General features: G+C 33.3%; 1 protein-coding gene and 2 pseudogenes across 1 annotated transcript in view; 2 read left to right on the plus strand and 1 right to left on the minus strand.

The window, feature by feature from the left end:
* Positions 1-25,969, plus strand: part of HORMAD2 (HORMA domain containing 2) — a 101,170-nt gene that overhangs the window by 20,597 nt on the left and 54,604 nt on the right. Inside the window, exons 8-10 of the mRNA XM_039862013.1 lie at positions 596-663; positions 3,613-3,764; positions 3,929-4,182. Of these exons, the coding sequence (XP_039717947.1) occupies positions 596-663; positions 3,613-3,764; positions 3,929-4,182 (474 nt within the window). The remainder of the gene's footprint in view (positions 1-595; positions 664-3,612; positions 3,765-3,928; positions 4,183-25,969) is intronic.
* LOC120602029 (uncharacterized) lies at positions 5,515-5,630 on the plus strand (annotated as a pseudogene).
* LOC120602043 (uncharacterized) lies at positions 24,103-24,221 on the minus strand (annotated as a pseudogene).

Below are 25,969 nucleotides of genomic sequence, written 5' to 3' on the forward strand. Positions count from 1 at the left end.
CCTCCAGATTTGCACATGACTGACCCCTGTTATCAGTGAGGCTCAGCTCAAACATGACCTCTTTAGAGAGGCCTTCCTTGGCCTTTCCAAACCAAATCAGCACCTCTCCCCTTCTGTACCCTCTGTCACAGCATCTGCTTCATATTGTTCACAGTACTTATTACGATCTGAAATTATCTTATTTTATTTGTTTACCTATTTACTGACTATCTCTCTCTCCAGGCTATATAGTCCAGAAAAACAGGGACCTTTTTTTTTTGTCATTTTCACAACATGACTTTAGTGCCTGACACAAAGTTTAGTAAATATCTGTTATATGAATGAATGGTTTCTCAACCAGTTCCACTGTTATTTACCTATGCTGGGTCAGATACTTGACTCTGTACCTTAGTTTTTCCAGCTTTAAAATTGTAACAATAGCGTTTGCCATCGAAGTCATTTTTACCACAGAGGAGAAAAATTGTTATCTTTATATCTGCAAATATTACTCCTGAATAATGTAATGCTGTGAAATAAACAGGTAAGGAAATATAGTAGGTACATAATGAAAATGTTCCTTATTGATTTCTTTCTCTATTCCCTTTGATGTTTCTAGAAAGTGACTGAGATATACCAGTTCAAATTCAAATACACAAAAGAAGGAGTCACTATGGATTTTGACAGGTAGAATCTAATTGTTTGATGAACATGCGAAATATATAGGATTGAGGTAAACATAAGCCTCTTGAGGCCAGAGATAGAGCTTATACTTCCTTTGTAAATTCCCCAACAATCCCACAAAAAATCCATTGTTATAAAAAAGGGATTGTAATAATTATTTACATTTCTGAAATCCATAGATTACTGGTAGGAATAGAGGCTTCCTTTGCCTCTTTCCCTCTTTCCCTCATAGGTGATGTTAGTAGGATCTAAAGGCAGTTAAGTTCAGTGGTTACGAGTTTCATTTCATAAGGCAGAAAGACCTAGCTTGGAGCTCCAGCTCTGACTATGAATAGTTATATAATGTTGGACAGATAACTCAATCTCCCTAAATATTGGTTTTCTCGTCTGCACAGTGAAGTTAATAATATCTACTTCATGTGGTTGCTGTGATTATTAAGTTTTAATGCATATATAAAGCTTTGTCCATGCTTGGCACATAATAAACACTCAGTTAATGGTACCTAAGTGGTGGTGGCAGTGGTACTTTGTGGGTGGCACAGGAGTAGGCATTAATGAGGCTGTCTACGTGGTGTTGATTGAAGAACTCCATAGGCTCTTTCTATCCACTAAAACAACATTTCTCAATTGCTATGCCAAGATATTGATCCTTTCTGCCCTCAATATAGCCAGACTGGACCTGGGGTAGATGAAACCCCTGAACTATCTGCTTATAGACACAAACATTCTCATATGCTTACCCAAATATGTTGTACAAATATAATTATCTATACGTGTCCCTATATGGAAAAGACTGGAAAGCACTGCATTTTCCTATCAAGTCTAAAATTCCAAACTTTAGATATACTAATGGATTAAATAGCAAAGACAAGGACATTTGCTTCAGAAGGTCCTTAGTGCAAATGGAGATGTTTTATTGAGGAGCAACATTTATTTTCTTCCCAGTAGCTTTTGGATTCAGATAGAGCTAAAAATTGCTGATGAGATTGAATAGAAGAAGGTGGAGCAGATGATGGTGAAAAGCTTTTGGTAGCAGAGGGCTCCACATCAGGAGGATGAGTTTCCCAGAAAGAAATGGCTAAAGAGAAATGTGGCCTAATTCTCAATTCTCTATACTCTTAGCCCTGTTTCATTTACTGCAAGTTTGAGGATTTCTCTCCAAGATTCACTTCCTTAATTATCTTCTCATTTGTAAAACTTACAGACAGTACTAGGATGTGAAGAGAAAGTCAGTTCTAGGAATGAGAATTAGAATATTCATCATCATTAGCTAACATTTGCATAGCACTTTACAGATTGTACAGCACTTTTTATATATATTCTCTTACATAAAACATTTGCCTTTTGCTCTCTAACATTTAAATGTAAGTACTACTGACAACCAGACTACTCTCTTTAGTTATAAAAGCACATATGCCAAGAGGTAAGCAATGAAACAGAAAGGCCAAATTTTTCAGCTACTAAGGAAGAGAGAGGGTAATGCATATTACTCATTTCCTAGAAACCAAAGGTAGGCATTTGTTTAAATGATCATTCTTATAAAATTATCTTATCATCTCTTCCATAGTAAAGATAATTTCTCTTTTAAAAGGGAGTCTTGAATATGATTTTACAAGAATATGATGTATATTGTAAGATCTCATGAACTAGATAGCTATAGCCCTTCACTCTGGTTACCTATTTCAAATTGGTAAATCCTGGTAGACAAAACTTCTAAGTTGTTCAAAAGTGAACAAGAGCAAATGTATTTACTTAATATTTGTTTTATGAATTCACACTGCCTCCAGTAGTAGTTCAATTACTTAGGATTATTTTTCAGTATTAAGTGCTTATTATGTGAAAGACATTGTGCAGATATATTGCAGTCATAGTCCTTTCTGGAAACTACTCAAATGTGAGACTAATTGGGGAAGAAAATTTTAGAGAGAAGGAAAGAATATTTAGCGTTGAAAGGTAATTTAGTCTAATTTGTTCATTCACTCATTAATTCAGCAAAAGTTTATTATGTACTTATTGTAGCTGGGCACCAAACTTAGTATTGTGGAGATGAAAGATATAGCCATTTATAGTCTAGAGGGGGACATACAAACAGTTATAAACAGGGATGAGGTATGGGGATTAACAGGGAATACTTCCTTGAAGAGGTGACACAAGAGCATGATTAAAGGATGAATTCAGGAGAGTCATGAAGAGAATTGGGAAAAGCAAAAAATAAGCAATGTGAACAGCATATGCAAATACACATGGATGAAAAGGAACCGGTAGGAGTTGCAGATGAAGGTGGAGATGAGGGCACAGCTGGTCCTGAAAGGCATTATACACACAACTCTTGATTTTGGTTGAAAGGTGATGAATGTAATAGAAGAATTTTAAGCAAGAGAGTGACATGAGCAGATTTTCCTATTAGGAATATTATTTCGGCAGTGATGTGGATAATGTTTTGCAGTGTGAACAAAAAGAAAAGCAGGAAGAATAGTCATTATCATAAGCCATGTAAGAATGAGGAGGGGATTTCTCTGAGGGATAACCATATGGTAGAAAGAGCTAGGGCTGATGATTGATTTTATACTGGAAGAAGGGTAGAAGGGTGTATGTGAACTCATCTCACAAATGAGCTCTTGACCTAGAGTGTCTAAGTGACTTGACTGAGGTCATTCAGCTACTTAGCAGCAGAGCCAGTATTAGATGTCAAGTTTCCTAATTCCAAATCCATTGCTCTAAAAACTATAGCATGTGGTTGTAAATCTAATTTTAAAAAATCAGGTTATATTTAAAATACCTTAAAGGAACTTGCTATGTAAGAAATCCTTTGTATAAACATTGCAAAAAGTACAATCTCTCCTCTAATTTACATTCTAAAAATAGTCTCTAGTGTCCTATTTAATCGTATAGTAAAAAGTTTTATATTGTATATGATTGAAAAATATGCTGGTTTTTTTTATGTGGTTATAGCAGTAATACAAGCTTCGAAAGTGGAACAAATAGTGAAGATATTAAGAAAGCTAGTGTTCTACTGATTCGTAAATTGTATATATTAACGCAGAACCTTGGACCCCTTCCTAATGATGTTATACTTACTATGAAGCTTCACTACTATAATGCAGGTAGGTGGAGACTCCAGTCAAATTCCTTCTTAAGTATTGAAATAATATTTTATATAAATAGAAGGATTTTGCAAGTATCTGAAAGAGATGTCTGTTGCTATATATGGAAGATTAATCTGACTTGTTTTGTTGAAACTCAGTTTTCTTCTCTTTTCATTTTACAGTGACCCCACATGATTACCAGCCCCCTGGTTTTAAAGAAGGGGTAAACTCACACTTCCTGCTGTTTGACGGGGAGCCCGTAAACCTACAAGTGGGAATAGTCTCAACTGGCTTTCATAGCATGAAAGTAAAAGTTACAACCGAAGCCACCAGAGTGTCTGATTTGGAGAACAGTCTCTTTCAGGAGAACAACACTACTGAGATTGCCCATCAGGGTCTAGACTGCGATGAGGAAGAAGAAGAATGCAACAACCACGTAAGGCAAAGCTCTAGTGATGCTCTACTTCTTTGGTTAAAAATAGTTGACATTTTTCAGTTCCTACACAGACCATATCATAATAACAGAGTCTAGTGGAGTGTGCCAGGTATAAAAACAGAAACAAAACTAACCCCTAACCTCAAGGAGTCTTTATTCTAAAAAAGTACTATTTCAAGAAGGAAATATATTTTATTAGAGGAAATTGTCCATGACTAGAAGAAAAAGACTTTCCAATATACTTCTTTTGTGAAAAGTACCCATGAATTTAGAAAATTTGGGATTTCCTTTCTTTCATTTATAAGTAACAAATGTACTCAAAAAGAGTGTGGAGGCTTTGCTAGAAATAAATGATGGAGATTTATTTAAGGGTCTTAGAGTTTACAAACTGGAAACACAACTAGGCAAAAACCTGGAAGTGTTCCAAAGAGAAAGAAAAGTTAAAAGTTGTTACGGCAAAAGTACATTCTTAAGAATCGTCAGTCCTGCATTCTTAGCCTTAGTATTGGTCCACGATGGTTATCAGCCAAATGACAAGCAGTCAAGATGTTGGATGCCAGGTGGTCTGGAAGATGGGTGTGAGGAGATCTGGTCACGTCCTAGTGATCTGGATAATGGATGTCAGGTGGATGTATACATGAGTCCTTCAGGGGTAATTAGAGGGTTATCTGAAGGTCTATATGTATATCCAGGCATTTGCACAGGACTGGAAAGTTCAAAAAAATTTAAGTTTCCAGAATAGTTAGAACAAGAACGGAGTCTTTCCTCATGCCGCAACTTTCGTAATGTTAATAATTTTAGCAGCTTGGTTAAAGTGACTCCATTTTATATGTTCCTTATTTTTACTCTTTCTTCACTTATTTCTAGGACTTAAAAATATTCTAGGTATTCATTTACTCATATTCACTATAAGTATAAATAAGTTCTTGATTACTAGGGTAATTGGGTGGGAGGGAGTTGAGGGAGAAAAAAGTTATGGATAAACTCAAGTTATAGTGAAAACAAAATGATAGTCAGCTTTTGGTTATGTGGAGAGAGACAAGCTTTGAGGCTAGGTCTCTGGAGAAAGCCAAGAGGCTGGGGTTGAAGCCACTGGAACCAAACAAGCTCTGAGCCCTTAACTTTCCTACTTCCTCAAGGAGAGGCTTGGTGTTGAGTACTCACTGTGCCCTAGGTAAATCCACACTCTGTTGTCTGGATAAGAAAGTTTACTGAATGCCAACATTGTATTAAAAGGGTTCTGAAGATGTGGTTCCATAGTGTAGTGGTTAGCACATCTGCTCTACACGCAGAAGGTCCTGGGTTCACACCCTAGTGGAGCCATGGTCCATGGTCTATGGCCATGCTACCCTGAACAAGCCCAATGTCTGATCTCGGAAGCTAAGCAGGGTCGGGCCTGGTTAGTACTCCGATGGGAGATCACCTAGGAAAACCAGGTGCTGTAGGCATAAATAATAATAATTTAAAAAAAGGGTTCTGAGTTAGACATGAAGAATTTCCAGATGCCTAGTGGGAAAGAATGCTATAAAATCTTTTTGGGGGCTTTTTAAAGATTAGGATGCTAATTTATTTGCTTGAGATAGTTTGAGTCCTACTTAAAGATAGATGACTATAGTAGGTAACCTTTGAAGGTTCCTTCTAGTTCTTTAATTCTATATTATGTTTAATACAGAGAAAAGAGTCTTAATTCAGTTAATAAAAATAACCAAACAACAGGATTTTTTTTTTTTCAGTTTTAGTAAGTATTTTCCTAATGTCACACATGATAATAGCTTTAGATTTTGATGCAAATTTCTTTTGATTCTACTCAAGGAAGATATAGCTAACATAGATTGGTTTAAAAAATAAAGGTTAAGCAAAGAATGAGCATATGTTAATTGGATTTTTATCTTTTAAAATTAAGAATTTCTTTTTACCAACTGAAAGCCGGATAAGAGAATGAATAATTCAATGGATAGATTAAATAAGATATGCGATAACACCATTCCTACTAAATTTAGTAGGAACTATATACACTTGACTCTGACACAGGTTTGAACTGTCTGAGTCTACTTACATGCAGATTTTTTTCAATAAATACCTGTACTGTTTTCAGTCTGTGTTTGGGAGTCTATGGATGCAGAGGGCTGACTATACATGTTGATCTATGCCATTTTACATAGAGGATTTAAGCATCAATTGTTTTTGGTATCTGTGGGGGTTCTTGGAACCAATCCCCTGTGATAAAGAGGGACAACTTAAATTTTTGGGGAGTCAAAAGTTATACTTGGATTTTTGACTGTACAGGGGTCAGTGCCCCTAACCCTGGTGGTGTTCAAGGGTCAACTGTATACAAATATCAGGACTTGTGAAAAACTCAGTCAATTCAAGTTCCTCTCTCAGCTAGCCAATCATGAGAGAATAATAAGTCTAGTGAAGTGCTTATTGACATTTTCCCACTAAGAATTCTGTTGTTTCTTCATAAAATACACACACATACACACATGTGTGCACGCACACACACACACTTATACACACATAAACATGTAGAGCACTTTAATGCCTTCAAAAATATTTTATTTTGAAGTATACCATGCACAGCAGAGTATACAAAATAGTATGTGTATAGTTTAAAGAATAATGAGTATCCATATACCCTTCATTCAAGCTGAGAAGTAAAACTTTGTCGCTACCTTAGAAGCCACAATGTGACCCGTCTTCATTGTACCCTCTCCTTCTCCTACAAAGGTAACCATTCTCCTAAATTCTATGATAACCCTTTCCTTAGTCTTTTGTATAGTTTTACCATCTATGAGTATATCTGCTTGTTTAAAAATTTTATAGGAATGTAATGATACTCAAGGTATTCTTCTATGATTTACTTCTTTTGCTCGAACTTCAAAAATGAGATATATCCATTGTGTGGTTGTTCATTTATTTTCACTACTGTAGACTATTGTATCTATTCTTAATATTCTTTCTTTTTAATTGTTATAAACATTCATGTCCACACCTCCTGGTATACATATGCAGGAGTATTGCTAGGGAATATACCAAAGAGTCCGGGGGCTTTTCAACTTTATTAGGTAAAGCAAAACTGTTTTCCAAAGTGGTTGTACCAATTTATACTCCACTAACAGTGAAGGAGAATGCCCTATACTCTTGTCAACACAATATTATTAGAGTTTATTTTTCTGCCTATCAACTGGACATGAAATGGTCATATCACATGATTTTGATTTGCATTTCCCTGATTATTACTGAGTTTGAGCATCTTTGCATGTATTTTAGCCATTCTGGTTTTCTTATATATAAAGTAACTATTCAAGCCTTTCATGCATTTTTCTATTGGGTTATTTATCTTTTTCTTCTTTGATTTAAAAAATGTATTCCACATAATTCTTTTTTACTCATTTGTGTTGCAGTATTCTTTTTTCAGGATTGTGGCTTGTCTTTTTATTTTCTTTAAGCTGTCTTTTGCTAAAGAGTTCTTAATTTTGATGTAGTCAAATCTTTTCCTCTAATATGTGCTTTTGGATAGTCTTAAGAAATCTTTCTTTACCTGATGTCATTTATAATATTCTCCTATATTCTAAAAGTTTTAAGGTTTTTCTTTCTACATTTAAGTTTTTATCCCACTTAGAGTTTATTTTTATTTGTGCTATAATATAGTCCAGACTCCTTTAATATTTTTTAATCTCAGTATAAAATATATACAGAAAAATACACATATCATGATGATACAGCTCAATAAATATTCACAAACTGAATGCCAGGGCTGAGGTGAGGGTGAGGCAAATAAGGTGAGAGTGAGTGTCTCCTTAAATTTTGCTCCCTAGGTATCTTGTTTGCTTCACCCTTGCCCCAGCCCTGTGGAATAAACATGTGAAATCAGCACCCAGACCAAGGAACAAAATACTGCCAGACCCTCAGAAAACCCAGTCTTACTTTGTAGTCACTGTTTTACTCAACAAAAATATTTCTACCTGACTTCTATTAGCATAGTTTCTTTTGTTTTTTATTTTATAGATGCAGAATCATAGAGTATGAACTATTTTTTCACTCCACATTATGTTGCAATATTTATCCACATTTTTGCATGTTGTTGTAGACTATTCTCACTATTCATCTAGTCTTAATGGGCATTTGGATAATTTCCTATTTTTGACTATTATGAATAGTACTGAACATTCTGAACATTCTGAACATGTTTTCTAGTGAAATATGCACACATTTCTGGTGGGAATTGAACTGCTAGGAGTAGAATTGCTGGGTCAAGGGATATGTTTTAATATGTACACAAAACAATTTCCAAAGTAGTTGTGCCAATTTACACTTCTATCAGCAATATATGAGAGTTGTGGTTGCTCCACATCCTCACCGAACCTTGGCGTTTTCCATCATTTTAATTTTAGCCATTCTGGTGGGTGTGTTGTAGTATGTCATTGTGGTTTTAATTTGCATTTCCCTGATGACTAATGAATTGAGCACCTTTTAATATGTTTATTGGCCATGTTGGATATCCTCTTTTGTGAAGTCTTTTCAAGTTTGTCGTTTTTTTCTATTGGGTTCTGTTGGATTGTCTTTCAATCTTATTAATTTGTAGGTGTTCTGCACATATATTCTATGTACAAGTGTTTTGTCAGATACACGTATTGTGAATATATCTTCAACTTTGAGTTGACTTTTTACTCTTTTATTGATGTGTTGTGATGAACAGAATATTGATTATATTAATTTCAATTAATATATTAATATAGTCCAACTTATCAATTATTTTGGAAGTTTTTATTTTTAAAATTTTTTCTAAAGTTTACAGAGACATACTTTGTTTTTCTCTAAAAAGAGGAAATACCTATAGAAACAGAAGAGATTTTTTTTAATTTTAAAGACTTTCATGAATAATTTTATACCAAAAAATATAAATACCTGACCTTTCTTTCCCCTACCTTCAGGTATTCATATATTTTGGTTTGAGTTATTCATGGAGGTCTCAATATTTTAAAATCTCTCCTATTTCTGTAGTTATCTCCCTGTTTTTATGTCCAGTGTTATTATTTGTGCTCTATTTGTTTTTCTTGGTTATATTTGCCAAAAATCATTAATTTTATCACACTTTTTAAAGTCATCTTTTGCTTGTGCTGATCACTTTTATTGCTTTTTAAATTCATTTTCTGTATCAGTCATGTTTTGCTTTATCTTTGCCTTCTTCTGTTTCTCTGGTTTGGTCTTGTCTCTCTGACTACAAATTGATCTTTTCATCCGTCAATATATATAGACATATATAGCATACGAGTACTTAAAATTCAACATCTCCAAATGGAATTTCAACTTCTGACCAAACATTCTCTTTCCCTCCCAGATTCCTCATCTTGGTATTGCATCATCACTTTACCAAAAAAGTCTGACTAGGAATGTGTTCAACTCTTATTTTTTTTTCACTTCTCGCATCCTTTTAGTTACCGTTTCCATCTGTTTTGTCTTTGCAATATTTCTCAAGTCTGGCCCTATTGCCATTGTGCTGATTCAGACTACCATCATTGCTTTCTTGGTGAATGACAGCTGAGTCTCCTAATTAATCTCCCTGATGTCAGCATTGCCTCTCTAATCTGTCTTCCACAGTGACAGAGAATGAGGGTAGTAAAATTATGATGATCATTTTCAAATATTTCAAGTCGATTTATTTTGTGTAATTTCAAGGGCAGAATTGAGAGCCATAAATGAAAATTACAGGGGAGAGAGGGAACAGGTTGATTTTGGCTCAATAGAAGGAAAAACTTTTTCTTAAACATTCCCATCAATTCTGTTATAATTTTTATATATTTCATTCCCTCCAGTCTTTGTACATATAGTACAGATTTATATGGTGTACATATAAATCTGTACTATATGTACAGATTTATATGTACACCATGTATATGGTGTACATATAAATCTGTACATATAGTCACTGTGTACATATAAATCTGTTTTACTTTTATACTTGACATTAATTTTATATATGTCTCACCTTAATCTTTATATTTTTAATTTTAATGACCTTTATTTCATTTAGGTGCTTGCTCGACTATTTGTCTACTTTTAGACATTTTGGTTAATTCCTGATTTTGCTATTATAAATAGTGTTGCAATAAATACCTTTGTATGCATGACAGATTTATTTCTTATTTTTAAGGATATAGTATTAGGAGTTACATTTATAGGAATTTGCAGAAAATTTGCATAGCTCTCGAATGAGCATTACCAAATCATTTTCCAGAAGCTGCCAGCTTCTTCACCTCCTCAGAATGGATTTTCTAACAATGACAAGTACTTTATAATTCTGGCTGTCTTGAGAAGAGTGAATGCCTTGTTACCATCTGTGTGCAAATATAGATATATACTGTTTTCAAAATAGAGTATAGATTATTGTCTCTAGGATGTTACAAGAGAAAATCATGACTGAGGGGAAAGATTGGACTAGATTGACCTTTGAGATCTCTTCCATGCTAAGATTCTCTGGGGTATTTTTTTAATTCCTAGTAAGAGCATAATGCCCTGCTAAGCACTGTGAGGAAAATAGACATATAAAGTATAATTTCAAGCTTTGAGAAATTTGACTGAAGAGATAATACCTATATAATATAATGAGAAATAATACTGGAGAGTGTATAAATGATAGAAATAATATTAACTAATATATTGAGCATATTCTCAAGGCTTTACATGTATTATCACTTTTAATCTTTCCAACTATTTTATGAGGTAGATTCTATTATCTTGATTTTACAAGTGAGGAAACAGACTTAGAGGAATTAGGCCAAGGCTATGTATACAGTCAGACTTAGAGGAATTAGGGCAAGGCTATGTACACAGTGAATAAGTAGCAGGGCCAGAATTCAAGACAAGGCAGTTGGACTCCAAAGCCTGTGTTCTTAGTGTACAGAAATAAGGATAAAATGGCACTGTGTGGGAAGGTTTCATTGAATTGGTGATTTTATGTATGAATCATATTTTGATTGGCAGAGAATAAGATGGAGGACATTCCAGGCAAGTTGGAAAAAACAGTATGGTAGCATCAGGACTTTGTCTCTATGACTTAAAATTCCAATACTGAACTTCCCACACCTTTCCCTGTATCATACATGGCTTTGCTGAAATTTCTACTTTTTGGTAACCTTTAACTCAAAGATTTTAAAAAAACTTTTTTAAATTATAAATTTTTTTATTAAAAGAGAGAGTTTATAAAATCTTGATCAAATAGCTTATACTGCTTTTTCATCAGTAATCTATAGTAAAGAAGCAATTTAACATAATCATCTTGTGAGAGCATTTTAAAATTAAAAGAATTATAATTTTTTTGCAGGTTATTCCTTATCTTCATCACAAAAAGACAAACATAAAAAATTTCTATGAGTAGTTGAAATTCAATATTTGTATTATTCATTTTCTGCTGTGATCTCTAAGATCCAAGGAAAAATATAAAAGTAAGGTGGTGATCGGCAATGCATTCAGAAATGATAAAAGCACACAAACTTGAAGTTTAAAAATTCTTAAATTATAAGAATTCTTAAAAGCTAATTCTACTTGTAAAAAAGCACTTGGAACTTGCCAAGAAAGAGATCAAAAATCCTAGGACAAAACATGGTTATATAGATCGGTATGACAAACCCTATGCTAAATGTGTCCTTATTTTATCTGCCTCCACAACACCTTCGGGACAGGCCTACATTCCTAATAGGAATTAAGAGGTGGTTTGGGCTTAAGACCTAGCTAGTAAGGCCGTACAAACACAGTGTCACCTCACAGTGCTCTGGGAATTTGGGACTGTTTTCTCTATTATAATCAATTGGTCAGATAGCAGTAGACATATACAGCAGAAAGAGACTCCTGGACAGTTTTCTTTAAAGAAGTCACTTATATGGTGACAACACATGTTCTGGAATTGGAATCTTATTTCAATTTTATGTTAAGTTTAACTGTTGAAGGAAACAGGCTTCTTAAAGACTAGTAATTAATGACACATACAGACAGCTATAAAAAGATGGAAGGTTAATGTTGCCTAGGTTTACTTTAGAGACCAATGGTTCTAGTTTATTAAGCCAGCTCTTTGGGAATTCATATTTTTATCAAATTTTTAGGTAGGGGTCTATATACTGTAATTTTCAAATTTTCTGAGATCCTATAAATCTTTTGTTAGAGTTTCTAGCTACTCTGTACAGATTTTTTTCTTGGCCTATCCTGTACCTAGGAATCTTGATCCAAAATGATGTATTTTTCTCATTTGTAACACATTAATTTAACCGAAGCATAAATAATTCATGTAAATGATGTTTTTTGAGGATGAGAATATTATTTTATTATGAGACCCACAAGTACTTCTAAAGAATCAATTCAATAGTTTATCATTTGATCTAGTTACAATGAATCACTTGCTTTTTACACATATGTCCAAACATATACGCTATATCTCACTGTCTTCCAAGGGTAGTAAAAAAATGGTTTTCATTTTACATGGATTTTTGTGTTTTATTTCAATTTAAAAATGGTATTTTCAGGTAGCTTTTTCTTTTTGATGAATTCCACAAAAGGATATCTTATTATAACAATGCATGACTTACCTGGATGCATTTTTTTTTTTCCTGTGTGAAGTCCATGTCTCACCCTTTTGTGCTAACACATTTGATTAAAGTGTAAATGATTTGTTTTTGAAAAGTTAGAGTGTAAAATACATTGGTGCCAAAGTAAATGGTACCATTTAATTGTGTATTAGACAGGTACTTTCTGAATTTCTTAGAACTGCTTTGTATTCTAGCCAATGGATTAAAGCAAGACGCTTTTAATTCAGGAACTGGTTTTTTTCCCACTAAACAGTGAACTTAAGTTTTGCAATTTTGAGGAATAGTCTGATGATTTTCATAGCATCACATCTATGAAGCATATATGCCTTGTCTGATACAGTGTAGTGTTGGCAAGAATATCTTAGATTCTTGGAAGTAGAGTTGATTATTGAAAACGTTGGAGGAGGTACATTATCTACAGAAAATATTCAGACTTAAAAACCACACATCATTCTTTCTTTATCATGTGGCTATAGTCCTTTTCACAAAGTTTCTTTTTACCAAAAAGGAAATTTTTTTCAATTACGTTTTCTGTTTTGCATACAGAATGTAATTGTTTTCCTTTGTTAACTATGCAAAGATGATGAAAGTTGGTTACTTCCCTATCAGTCTTATAAGTCATTTCTTTTTTTATATGAATCATTCTATAATATATCAGAGAATTATTTTCTTACTGTTGTGAGTAGGAAGAGTCACACTGATGATCTGTGTGTATTTCACTTATATAAAGAACAAAAGAATATGTTGATATATATTATAGCAGAAGAAAAGTTGAGCATAGTGAGTAATCTTAGGTAGGAACACTTTGAATGTTACTATTATTAAATTCTAGCATTAAAAGAAATAAGTTTTGTAAAAAAAAGAGTAAAACTGAGAATGTTCTGTAATAGTCTGAAATAATGTTATCATTATATTAAAACCAGGGTAATATTAGGTTCTATTTAAATTATAATTTTTTTCAAAATGAAAACTTGGGATTTAGTCAATTGCACATTGGAAAATATAACAATAATGTTACTTAGTTATCTAGAACTATTCAGTTGGCGATTTTTCTAACACTTATATGTGCTTCTAATTTTCCATTTGAGGCTAAATTGTCTATTGTCCGGATTATGGTTCATAACAAATTTAGGCATGGTAAGGAGAGTATTAGGATCTCAAAATTAAGATCTAAGACTTCAAAAGACCAGTGCTTCAGTCAGTAGTAAAGAAGAGCTAGAAACAGAAGTATATATACTTCAGAGAGCCTCAAATTTGCTTTTCCTGCATAATGGAGGGCCCTTCCTGCTTCGATAAGCAAATTCAGAACAAGCAGAAACATTATGGCTAATGGCACTATTTTGATCATTAAGCAAGTCTACACAAAGCTAATTGTGATGAAATCTTAAAATAATATTCTAAAATATTCAAATAACCACAAGTTATCAACATTTATTCACTCAAATTTATATTGAAGCCTATCAAGCTTGAGTCACTATACAAAGCTAGTGTACACAAAGGTAAATAGGTCGAATGAATCTCTGATTCAAAACTGCTTAGGAGAAATGAAACATAAACACATGGCTGTTGTATAAAAAATAACAATAATTATTTAGTGCTTACAAAAGGCTTTATATACACATTGCCTCAATTAGTCCCAACAACAACTTTGCATACCACTTTATAGCTCAAGAAACAGAAGTTCATAGATCTTAAGTAGCATGTTCAAGGTTTCCCAAGTAGAAAGCATCAGATCAGTATTTGAATCTAGGTCTCTCTGGCTCTAAACCTTATATTCAGTCATGTAGAGGAAAATATGAAAAATTCTACAAGACAGCAAAAACTCTATAGAATGATCAAATTCCACTTTTAGTCATGAAGGAATATTGTAACAGGCTTGCTCTCCTGTTGTAAACAGGTAGGAAACTGGGCAAGATATACGAAGCAGTTATTTTCAGACATTAGACAACAGGAAGTACAGAATTGTGATCCCTGAGAGAAAATCAAGATGACCCTTAAAATTTCCCCAACTTTCTGTCAAGAGGTTTCTAGACCACTGGAGCAAGGAGGGGGAACCCAAGCAGAATGTGGCAGGCAGTCTTGCTGAGTTGTAAAAGCAGAGATTGGTATTTGAGAAAGTTGAGGCAGTTGGAGACAGAGCATCAGAAAGGAGGGACCTATAGATAGGAAGAGCTCCAGAAATCAGCATAGGGCTCCCCTGAATCTTTGGTTGAATATTTAGCTTCTCAGGTATGGGTTGAAATTCTACGAAGTTGTACAAAAAAAAAAAACCAAACAAAAAACAAACAAAAAAACCTGTAAGCTAAGCAATTCCTAGAGTTCTCACGGGACTAGAAGATATTCACATAATGATCAGTAATGTGGGCAGACCTTGCTGAACAGCTGGAACATTTAGTTGAGACTCTAGAAGGGTTACACATTAGCATTAATGCTAACCCAGCCCTTTAGTGAAGAAGACCTCCAAACTTATCTCTAACCACTTAAGAACAAGCCTTCAAAGGATCAAGCTTATTTGCCCTCCAAAACAAAATTCAACACTTTTTAGAGGAAGACAACAAAGTCCAAACACTCAACTATGTAAAATTTGTAGTGTCCAGAATCCAACAAAAATTTATTAACATAAAGGAGCATGAAATCTGGCCCATAACCAAGGAAAATCAGTCAGTGGAAGCAGGACCAGCTCTTATACCAAATGCAATGATAACATATGTTTACACAAAAACATGTATACAAATGTTTATAGTGTAATGTTTATTTGTAATATCCCCAAACTGGAAACAATCCTTAGTGGGAGGAATGGATAAACTTAAAAATAAATAAACTACTGATACATGCAGCAACATGGATCAATTGCCAATGCATTATGCTAAGTGAAAGAAGCCATTTAAAGTATACAATTCAATGGTCTTTATTATATTCACAGAGTTGTGCAACCATCACCACAGTCGATATTAGAATATTCTCATCACCTCAAAAATAAATTCCTTTAGCTATTACCTTCTTATTTCCCTGTTCTCCCTCTCTCCCAAGTCCTAAGCAACCATTAATCCATTTTCAGTCTCTATAGATTTGCCCATTCTGGCTACTTCATATAAATGGAGTCATGTAATATGTCATCTTTTGTGATTGACTTCTTTTACTCAACCTCATGTTTTCAAGGTTCATCCACGCCATAGCATATATCAGTACTTCATTCCTTTTTATGACTGAATCATATTCTCTTGTATGGATGCACCAGATATTTTTCTATTCATTAGTGATAGACAAGTAAGTGGTTTCTATCTTTTGGCTATTATTAATAATGCTACTATAAACACTTGTGTACAGGTTCTCTGTGAACTCCTATTTTCAATTTTTTGGGTATATACCTAAGAGTTGCATGTTTAATCATTCGAAGAACTCCAGAACTGTCTTCTAAATTAGCTGCACCATTTTATATTCCCACAAGTGTGTATGACAGTTCCAATTTTCTTCACATCCTCACAAACATTTATCTCATGTTTTGATTCTAGTCACCCTAGTGGGTATGAAGTAAGTGGTATCTCCTTGTCTTGATTCGCATTTATCTAATCACTATTGATGTCAAGCATGTTTTCATGAGCTTATTGTTAGGCTGTTTGTCCTTTTGTTTGTGTGGTGTACAGAATTCTTTGTATGTTCTAGGTATGTGGTTTGCAAATATTTTCTCCCTTTCTATGGGTTGTCTTTTCATTTTCTTGATGTCTTTTGAAGCACAAATTGATTTTAATTTTGATCAAGTCCAAATTATCTATTTTTGCTTATGCTTTTCTCTGGTGTCATATTTATAAAAACTTTGTCAAACTGAAGTCATGATTTACCCCTTTGTTTTCTTCTAAGAGTTTTGTAATTTTAGCTTTTATATTTAGGTCTTTAATCCCCTTTGAGTTAATTTTTGTATATTGTGTGAGGTAAGAATCGGACACCATTCTTTTGCATGTGGATATCCAATTTTCCCAACACTATTTGTTCAAGAACAATTCTTTCTTCTTGAAATGTTCCTAGTGCACTTGACAAAAATAAGTTGACCATATACACATGGTTTTATTTCTAGACTCTCAATTTTATTCCATTAGTCTATATATTTATTGTTATGCCAGTACCACACGGTCTTGATTACCATTGTTTTGGAGTGAATTTGAATCAGGTATAAATCTTCCTACTTTGTTCTTCTTTTTCAAGATTATTTTGTCTATTCTGAGTTCTTTGTAATTTCATATGAATTTTAGAATCAGCTTGTCAATTTTTACAAAGAAATCAGCTGGGATTCATATAGAGGTTGCATTGAATCTCTAGAGGAATTTGGGGATTATTGACAATGATATTAAACCTTTTGATCCAGGACACTTTTCCATTTATTTAGATTTTCTTTAATTTCAGAAATGTTTGTAGTTTTCTGAGCATAGGTTTTATACTGGTTTTGTTCAATTATTCCTAAGTATTTTATTCTTTTGATGCTATTGTGAATGGAATTAGTTTTTTTCCATTTCATTTTTGGATTGTTTATTGCAAGTGTATAGAGATGAAATTGAATTTTGTATATTGATTTTGTATCCTGCAAGCTAGCTGAATTTTATGTGTCAAGAGTATTTGGAAGATGGGGTTTTTTTTTTGGACGAGATTAACGTGAGATTAACATTTAAATAGGCGAACTTTGAGTAAAACACATTGCCCTCTATAATGTGAATTAGCCTCATCCAATCAATTGAAGGCCTGAATAGAACAGAAAAAACAGCCTCTCTAAGCAAGAGGGTATTCTCCAGCAGACTGCCTTCAGACTTCATCTGTGCTATAGGTTCTCCTAGGTCTATAAGCTGCTGGCCTTCAGACTGGAACTGCTTCATCAGCACTCTTAGGTTTCAAGACTGCCAGTCCATGTGGCAGGTTTTGGACTTGCCAGACTCCATAGTTATGTGAGCCAATTTCTTATATTAAATCTCTTACTATATATACATACACATCCTATTAATTCTGTTTATCTGGAGAATTCTTACCAATACACTTGCTAAACTTGTTAGTTTTAATAGCTTTTTTAGTGGGTTCTTTAGGATATTTTATTTATAAGATTATATTATCTACAAATAGATACCTATTTACTTCTTCCTTACAATCTGGATGCCTTTTATTTCCTTTTCTTATCTATTTGCCCTGGCTAGAACTTCATTACATTGTTGAATAGAAGTGATGAGAGTGGACATCCATGTTTTGTTCCTGATCTTAGAGTGAAGCATCCAGTCTTTCACCACTACCTATGTTATTGACCAAGGTTTTTTTTTGTTTGTTTTTGTTTTTTGTAGATGTCCTTTATTGTGTTGAATAAATTCCCTTCTATTTCTAGTTTCTTAAGTGTTTTCTTTCTTTTATCATGTAAGGCTGTTGGATTTTGTCAAATGCTTTTTCTGCATCTATTGAGATGATCATGTTATTTTTGTTTCTTATTCTTTTGATATGATGTGTTACATTAATTGATTTTCAGATATTAAACCAAGCTTGCATTTCTGTGATAAATATCACTTCGTCACAGGGTGTGTGTGTGTGTGTGTGTGTGTGTAATGTTATTGGATTTGGTTTGCTAGGATTTTTACCTCCATATGCATAAGCGATATAAATCTGTAGTTTTATTTTCTTGTGATGTTTTTGTCTGGTTTTGGTATTAGGGTGACACTGGCTTATAAAATGAGATAGGAAGTGTTCATTCCTTTTCCAGTTTTTGGAAGAGTTTGTGAAGAATTAGTATTAATTCTTTAAATGTTTGGTAGAATTCAGTGGTGAAGCTATCTGGGGTTGTGCTTTTCTTTGTGGGCAGTTTTTATTATTATTATTATTATTACCATTATTATTAATTCAATCTCTTTACTTGTTATAGATCTATTAAGATTTTCTATTTCTATTTGAGTCAGTTTTGGTAGCATATGTCTTCCTAGGAATTTTCCATTTCATCTATGTTATCTAATTTATTGACATATAACTGTTCATAATTTTTCTTTATAATGATTTTTATATTTCTGTAAAAGCAGTAGTAATGTTTCCTCTTTTATTTCTGATTCTCGTAATTTGAGTTTTTTCTCTTGTTTTCTTGGTCAGCCTGGCTAAAGTTTTATTCTATTCCATTGATCTTTCAAAGAACCAGCTTATGGATTCACCAGTTTTCTCTATTTCATCAATTTCCAATATAATCTTTATGAGTTTCTTTCTTCTGTTTGTTTTAGATTTAGTTTTAACTTTTTAAAGTGAAAGTTTAGGTTATTTGAGATTTTTCTTCTTTCTTAATAGAGGCATTTTCACTTATTAATTTCCCTCTAAGTACTTCTTTTGCAGTGTTATGTTTTGTTATGTTGTGTCTTCATTTTTATTTATTTTAAACTATTTTCTGATTTCTCCTTTGATTTATTCTTTGACTCATTGGTTATTTAGTAGTATGTTGTTTAATTACCATCTATTTGTGAGTTTCATCAATTTTATTCTGTTCTTGAGTTCTAATTTTATTCCATTGTGGTCAGAAAACATACTTTTCATTATTTTTATATTTTTAAATTTATTGAGTTTTTTTAAATAATAAATTTATTTATTTAAATTATTTTCAAGTATACAATACATTGGTTAGACATTTATATCCCCTAGTTGCTCCCTCCATCCCCTGGCCCTACACTTAGCCATCATGTTAATGCTAACTGCATTCCCTGTGCCATGCTCCCCATCCTCGTGCCCAATTATCAACTACTAATTTGTACTTCTTTAACCCTTCACCCCATTTTCCCAGCCCTCCAACCCCTCTCCCCTCTGTCTGTCACCAAATTGTCCACTATATTTGTGAGTCTGTTTTTGATTAATTTGTTCTTTTTGTTCCTTAGATTCCACATATAAGTGAAATCATATGGCATTTATCTTTCTCTGTCTGACTTATTTCACTCAGCATAATAACCTCTAGGTCCATCCATGTCATTGCAAATGGTAGGATTTCATTTTTTTAATGGCTGAGTAATATTCCATTATATATATTACTGAGTTTTTTTAATGCTCTAATGTATTGTCTTTGCTGGAGAAAAATGAATAATTGGCAGTTATTGGGTATAATGTTCTATAGATGTCTGTTAGGTCTGGTTGGTTTATACTATTATTCGTGTTCTTTATTTCCTTTTTAACCTTAGGCCTAGTTGTCCTATTCATTACTGAAATTGGAGTATTGAAGTCTCCAACTATTATTGTTGAATTGTCAGTTTCTTCTGTCAGTTCTATCAGTTTTTGATTTATGTGATTTTCTGTGTTATATATATAATATTTTTATAATTATTTTATCTTCTTGACAGATTGACTCTTTTATCATCAGAAATGGTCCCTCATTATCTCCAGTAACAATGTCTGCATTTTGATTATTACATTATTTAATCCATTCAAATTAATGTTTTATTGATATAGTTACATTTATGACCGCTATTTTGCTTTCTGTGTTTTCTATGTTCTCTATTTTTAATGAAGCATTTACATTTCTTTAATGATTTTTTTGCTATATGTATATATTTTTTAATTAGTTGCTCTAGGGCTCGTCATTTACATATTAACTCATCAGAATCAGCTTCAGGTTTATGCTAGTTTAATTCCAAGGAGATATAGCAATGTTACTCCTATATAGCTCTAATTCCTGTGACTCATTTTTGTAGTTTTATTGTTACCTGAATTACATCTACTAATGTTACAAACCCAACAATACATTGTTATAATTATTACTTTACCATCTATAGTTATTTCTTTAGCCCAGTGTAGCTTTGTCCCCACTCACCTTCTTTGCACTGATATTGGCAAATATAGTACAGTTCCCTATGTTATAGGTTAAACGATATATTATATACATATTATTTTGTATTTCTTAAATCAGTTAAGAGAAGAAAGGAGAAAAAATATTTCTTTACAAATACATAATTACCAATATCACTGCTCTTTGTTTTTTTATGTTGGTTCAAATTATCTACTGGGGTACTTGTTTTCATCCTGAAGCATTTTCTTTGGTATTTCTTGTAAAGCAGGTATTCTAGCAACACATTCACTTTTTGTTAATCTGGGAATGTTTTTATTTTATATTTTTTTTGTTAAAGATAACTTTGCTTGACATAGGATTCTTGGTTGACAGTTTTTCTTTGAGACCTTTGAATATGCTATCCTACTGCCTAATTGGCCTTCATTGTTTCTGCTGAGAAGTCAGCTGTTAACCTTATTGAGGATCTCTTGTAAATGATGGGTTATTTTTTCTTGTTTCTTTTAAGATTTTCACCTTGTCTTTGGCTTTTAGCATGTTTAATATGGTGTGTCTATTTGTGGATCTCTTTGCATTATTTTAATTGTAGTTCATTGAGCTTCCTAAATGCATAGGTTAGTGTTTTTCAATAAATTTGGGATGGTTTCAGTCATTATTTCTTTAAATATTTCTTTCTCACTTTTCTCCCCTTCTAGTACTCCATTATGTGTATGTTGGTATGCTTAATGGTGTTCACCATTTCTCTTAAGCTCTTGTCATTTTTCTTCATTCTTTTTCTCTCTGGTTTTTGGATTGCATAATCTCTATTAATCTGCTTCGAGTTTGCTAATCTTTCTTCTGCCAATTCAGATCTACTGCTCAACCTCTCTAGTGAATTTTTCATTTGTTATTGTAGTTTTCAATTCCGGAATTTCCATTTGGTACTTTTTAAAATTTGTAGCTCTTTATTGATATTCTGTATTGGATGTGACACTGTTGTTATACATTCTTTTGTGTTTTTTTAGTAATAATTTTATTTAATTCTTTGGTTATATTTATAATGGATACTTTGAAGTCTTTGTGTGTTAAATTTGATAGCTGTTTGTTATCACAGGCATTATCTGTTATCTGCTTTTTTTCTAGTGTATAGGTCATACCTTCCTGTTTCGTTGCATGTCCTATAATTTTTCTTTTGGAAACTTTGCATTTTAGATGATATTTCATAGCAACTGTGGTTGTGGTCCTTCTCTCACCACCTGGGGCTTGTTATTGTTAATTCTTCACTTATTTGTTTAGTGACTGGCTGGTTATTTTAGTGAAATATACTTCCCTCCTGTGGTATTAAGCCTCTGAAGTTGCTATTCAGGTAATGCAGCCTTAGATATGCCCACCGTTATCTTGGGATGATGGTGGTTTTATCATGGCTTTTTTGACTGTCTTTTTCCATGACCACACCCAGCTGTTAAATTCAACTAATTGCTGGTGACTGTTTTCAACAGTATTCTAGGCATAAATTTCTCTGTAGAAATTAGTATAATCAATTTGGGCTCCTTTGAAGGTACCTCCTCCCTGAGGTCAATGTTTGAGATTTATTCTGACCTCATGAGGGCTGCTCCCAGCTGTCTCTTTTCCTGATTGTCTCCTTCAAACTATCCAGCATACAGTTTAGCCTATATCTCTAATGATTCTACCAATATCCTCTTAATTTTTTTTTAACATAACTTCCATTGTATTTGAGAGTGCCCTTTGCCTTCAATTTCTTTTATATTCTGTTGTAAATAAGTTACTTTCCTTGGAAAAATTTTAGGAGCTATCTGCTTTATATCCTGCTTCTGCCCTCTGGTAAAATCTCTAAGCTATAAATCTGTAACTGGGGATTGGGACAATGGCATGCATGTCTCTGAGTAGCATTCCCACTTTAGGAACTGAGTGCAAGGAGAAGAGGGGGAGCATTGGCTTCTCAGTTTGCTTCTCCTAGCATGGGACCATTGTCTTATGAGCCAGGTATAGAGTGATTGGGGGTCTAGCACTCTTAGAAGTGCTGCACGCAGAGTAGAACCTCAATTTCATCAGGGAGCCTGGGTAGAACAAAGGAGCCAAGGCTCTTGACCATACTGACACAGAATTTAACCTCAGAAATACATAGCTAGGGCTGGGATGAGAAATGCTGATGTCCTGACCCTCTCATAAGATAGCCCTCTGAGTAAGAGCTGGAGGAGAGGGTGCTATTTATTCTTGGCTGTACCAGTTTGGAGTGGAGGAGAGTTTCACAGAGCTAGGAGAGTGGAAGTAGTGGTTTTGGTTCAAATGCCACAGACTTTTGTTGTTCTTGCCAAAATTTAATAAATTTTCTTGCATAGGGTTTTCTTCATTTTGCTATATGCCCTTAGGGACTTTAATATTTAATTTAAATAGTTTTCACCAGTTTTTCTGGGGGGCAGGTCTGTGCTGCACCTCATACTGATGTGTTGGAAATTGATCTCTTATACAACATTCTTACAAAATTCAAACTGTAGGGAAAGATAATAGATCAATAAGTTCCAGGGCTGAATGTGAGATTTGACTACAAAGAGGCATAGTGGAGTTTTGGGGGGTGATGCAACTGGTGTATATTTTTGTCTGTATTCATTTGTCAAAATTCACGGAAATGTATACTAAAAAGGATGATATTTACTGTATACAAGTTATGCTTAAATAAAACGAATGGGAAAAAGCTATGCTCAAGGATTTAAAGAAAAACATAAATATAATAAGGAGAGATATGGATAGTGGTAAAAAGGGAGGCAAATAGACTATAGAGCTTAAAATACTATATCTGAAATTTTAAAATATCACTATATGGGTTTAGCAGAAGATTAGAAAGTATGAAAGAATATATCAGTGAACTTTTAAGATAGAGCAATAGAAAAGAGCCAAACTGAAGCATAGAGAGGAAAAAAAAAAAAACAAAACTGTGAAAAACAAAACAAAAAGAATAGTACCTCAGTGATTTATGGGGTAACATCAAGTAGTCTATCTGTAATCAGAATCTCAAAAATTGGGTGGGAGGTTTAAAATATAATGGCTATAAATTTTACAAATTTGGTAAAAATGATAAATATACTTTTAGCAGAAATAATGCAAGCCCTAAGACAATGAAATTACATCTTTAAAGTGCTTGAAGACAAAAGCTTTCAACCTTGAATTTTATACCCAGCAAAAGTATTTTTTTAAAAACTAAGTGAAATAAAGACATTTTTAGGGGGAAAAAAAGCTGAAGGAATTTGTTGTCAATAGACCTGCACTACAAGAAATACTAAAGATATAAAACATGAAACAATAAATTGCATAGAAGAAAATAGGTACTAAACTCATGGACCTTGGTTTTAGAGAAGATTTTATAAATTTGACCTCAAAGGCAAAAGAAATAAAGGCAAAAATAAATGAATGAGACTATAGTAAACTAAAAAGCTTCTGCACAGCAAAAGAGACCATCAACAAAACAAAGGGGCAACCTTTTTTTTTTTTTTTTTTTTTATGGCGAGGCAACTCTTGTTTGACCTCACAGATTGCAAGGATCTTATCAGCTTACAATCCCTAATTTGTTATTTTTTACACCTATAGCACCTGGTCTTCCTAGGTGGTCTCCCATCCAAGTACTAACCAGGCCTGACCCTGCTTAGCTTCCGAGATTAGATGGGATCGGGCTTGTTCAAGGTGGCATGGCTGTAGACAAGAGGCAACCCTTTGAATGGGAGAAGATATTTGCAAGCAATGCCTCCAATAAGGGGTTAGTGTCCAAAATGTGTTAAGAACTCATACAACTCAACAACAAAAAACCAAACAATCCAATTAATAAATGGACAGGGGACCTGAATAGACACTTCTCCTAAGAAGACATACAAATGGCCAATAGACATATGAAAAGATGCTCAACTTCACTGCTATTAGGGAAATGCAAATCAAAACCACAATGAGATATCACTTCATCTATAAGAATGGCTTTATCAACAAGACAAGCAATAACAAGAGTTGGAGAGGTTATGGGAGAAAAATAACCCTCATACTCTGTTGGTGGGAATATAAATTGGTACAACCACTATGGAAACAATACGGAGGTTCCTCAAAAAATTAAAAATAGAATTACCATATGACACAGCAATCCCTACTCTAGTTATCTACTAAAAATTTTGAAAACATTTATCCATAAAGTATATAAACCCTGATGTTTACTGCAGCATTATTCATGGTGGCCAAGACGTGGAAACAACCAAAATGTTCTTTGATAAACAATTGGATAAAGAAAATGTGGTACATAGATAGAACAGAATATTACTTAACCATAAGAAGAGATGAAATACTGCCATTTATGACAACATGGATGGATCTTGATGTAATAATGCTAAGTGAAATAAGTCAGACACAAAGGGTTGAGAATTATATGATTTCATTCATATATGAGATATAAAACTAATGAACAAGACAAACAAAAACTCATAGACAGGCAATAGTTTAGTGGTTACCAGAGGGAAAGGGAGTGTGATGGGGAGGTAGATAAGGGTAAAGGAAGTCAAATATATGGTGACAAAGGAGCTTCAACTTTGGCTGGTGAACACACAATGCAATATACAGATGAAGTATTATTGAATTGTTCACCTGAAATCTATATAATTTTATTAACCAATGTCACCCCAATAAATTTTATTAAAAAAAGAAATATCAAAGAACTTCAAGTTGAAGGAAAATTATATGAGATGGATACTTGGATCTACACAAATATGTGGTCAAATAAAAGGAATTTATGTCATTTTTAAATTTTCTTAAAGATAATTTATGGTTTAAATAAAAATAATTACATTATATTGTGGAATTTATAACATGTAGAAGTAAAAGTATGACAATAGCATAAAGAACAAGAGGCAAGAAATGGTAGTACATTGTTCTAAGATTATGTGTGAAGTAGCATGTTACTTGAAGGTAAATTCTGTACATAAAATATGCATTTTATAAACCCTTAAAGCAATCATTAAAAAGTGGTATAACTAATAAGTCAGCAGCCAAGATACAATGGAATATTAAAAAAATACTGAATCCAAAAAGGCAGTAAAAAGGGAATGAAGAAAAGATAGGATGAATAGAAACAAATAGAGAAAGGTGGTAGACTTAAACTCAATCACATAGATAATTTAATTAAAAATAAGAAGTCTGAACACTTTGATTAAAAGGCAGATATAGATCATCAATTACAAGAAAAAACTGGAAAATACAAAAACATATGGAGGCTAAATAACATGCTACTAAACAATGAATGGGTTAACAATGAGGTTAAGGAAGAAATCAAAAGATATCTAAAGACAAATGAAAATGAAAACACAACAGCTCAAAATCTATGGGACACAGAGAAAGCAGTCCTAAGAGGGAAATTCATAGCAATACAGGCCTACCTTGAGAAACAAGAAAAAGCTCGAATAAGCAATCTAAC

The sequence above is a fragment of the Pteropus medius genome, unplaced genomic scaffold (assembly GCF_902729225.1).
Source record: "Pteropus medius unplaced genomic scaffold, Ma_sr-lr_union100, whole genome shotgun sequence".
NCBI classification, from domain to species: Eukaryota; Metazoa; Chordata; class Mammalia; order Chiroptera; family Pteropodidae; genus Pteropus; species Pteropus medius.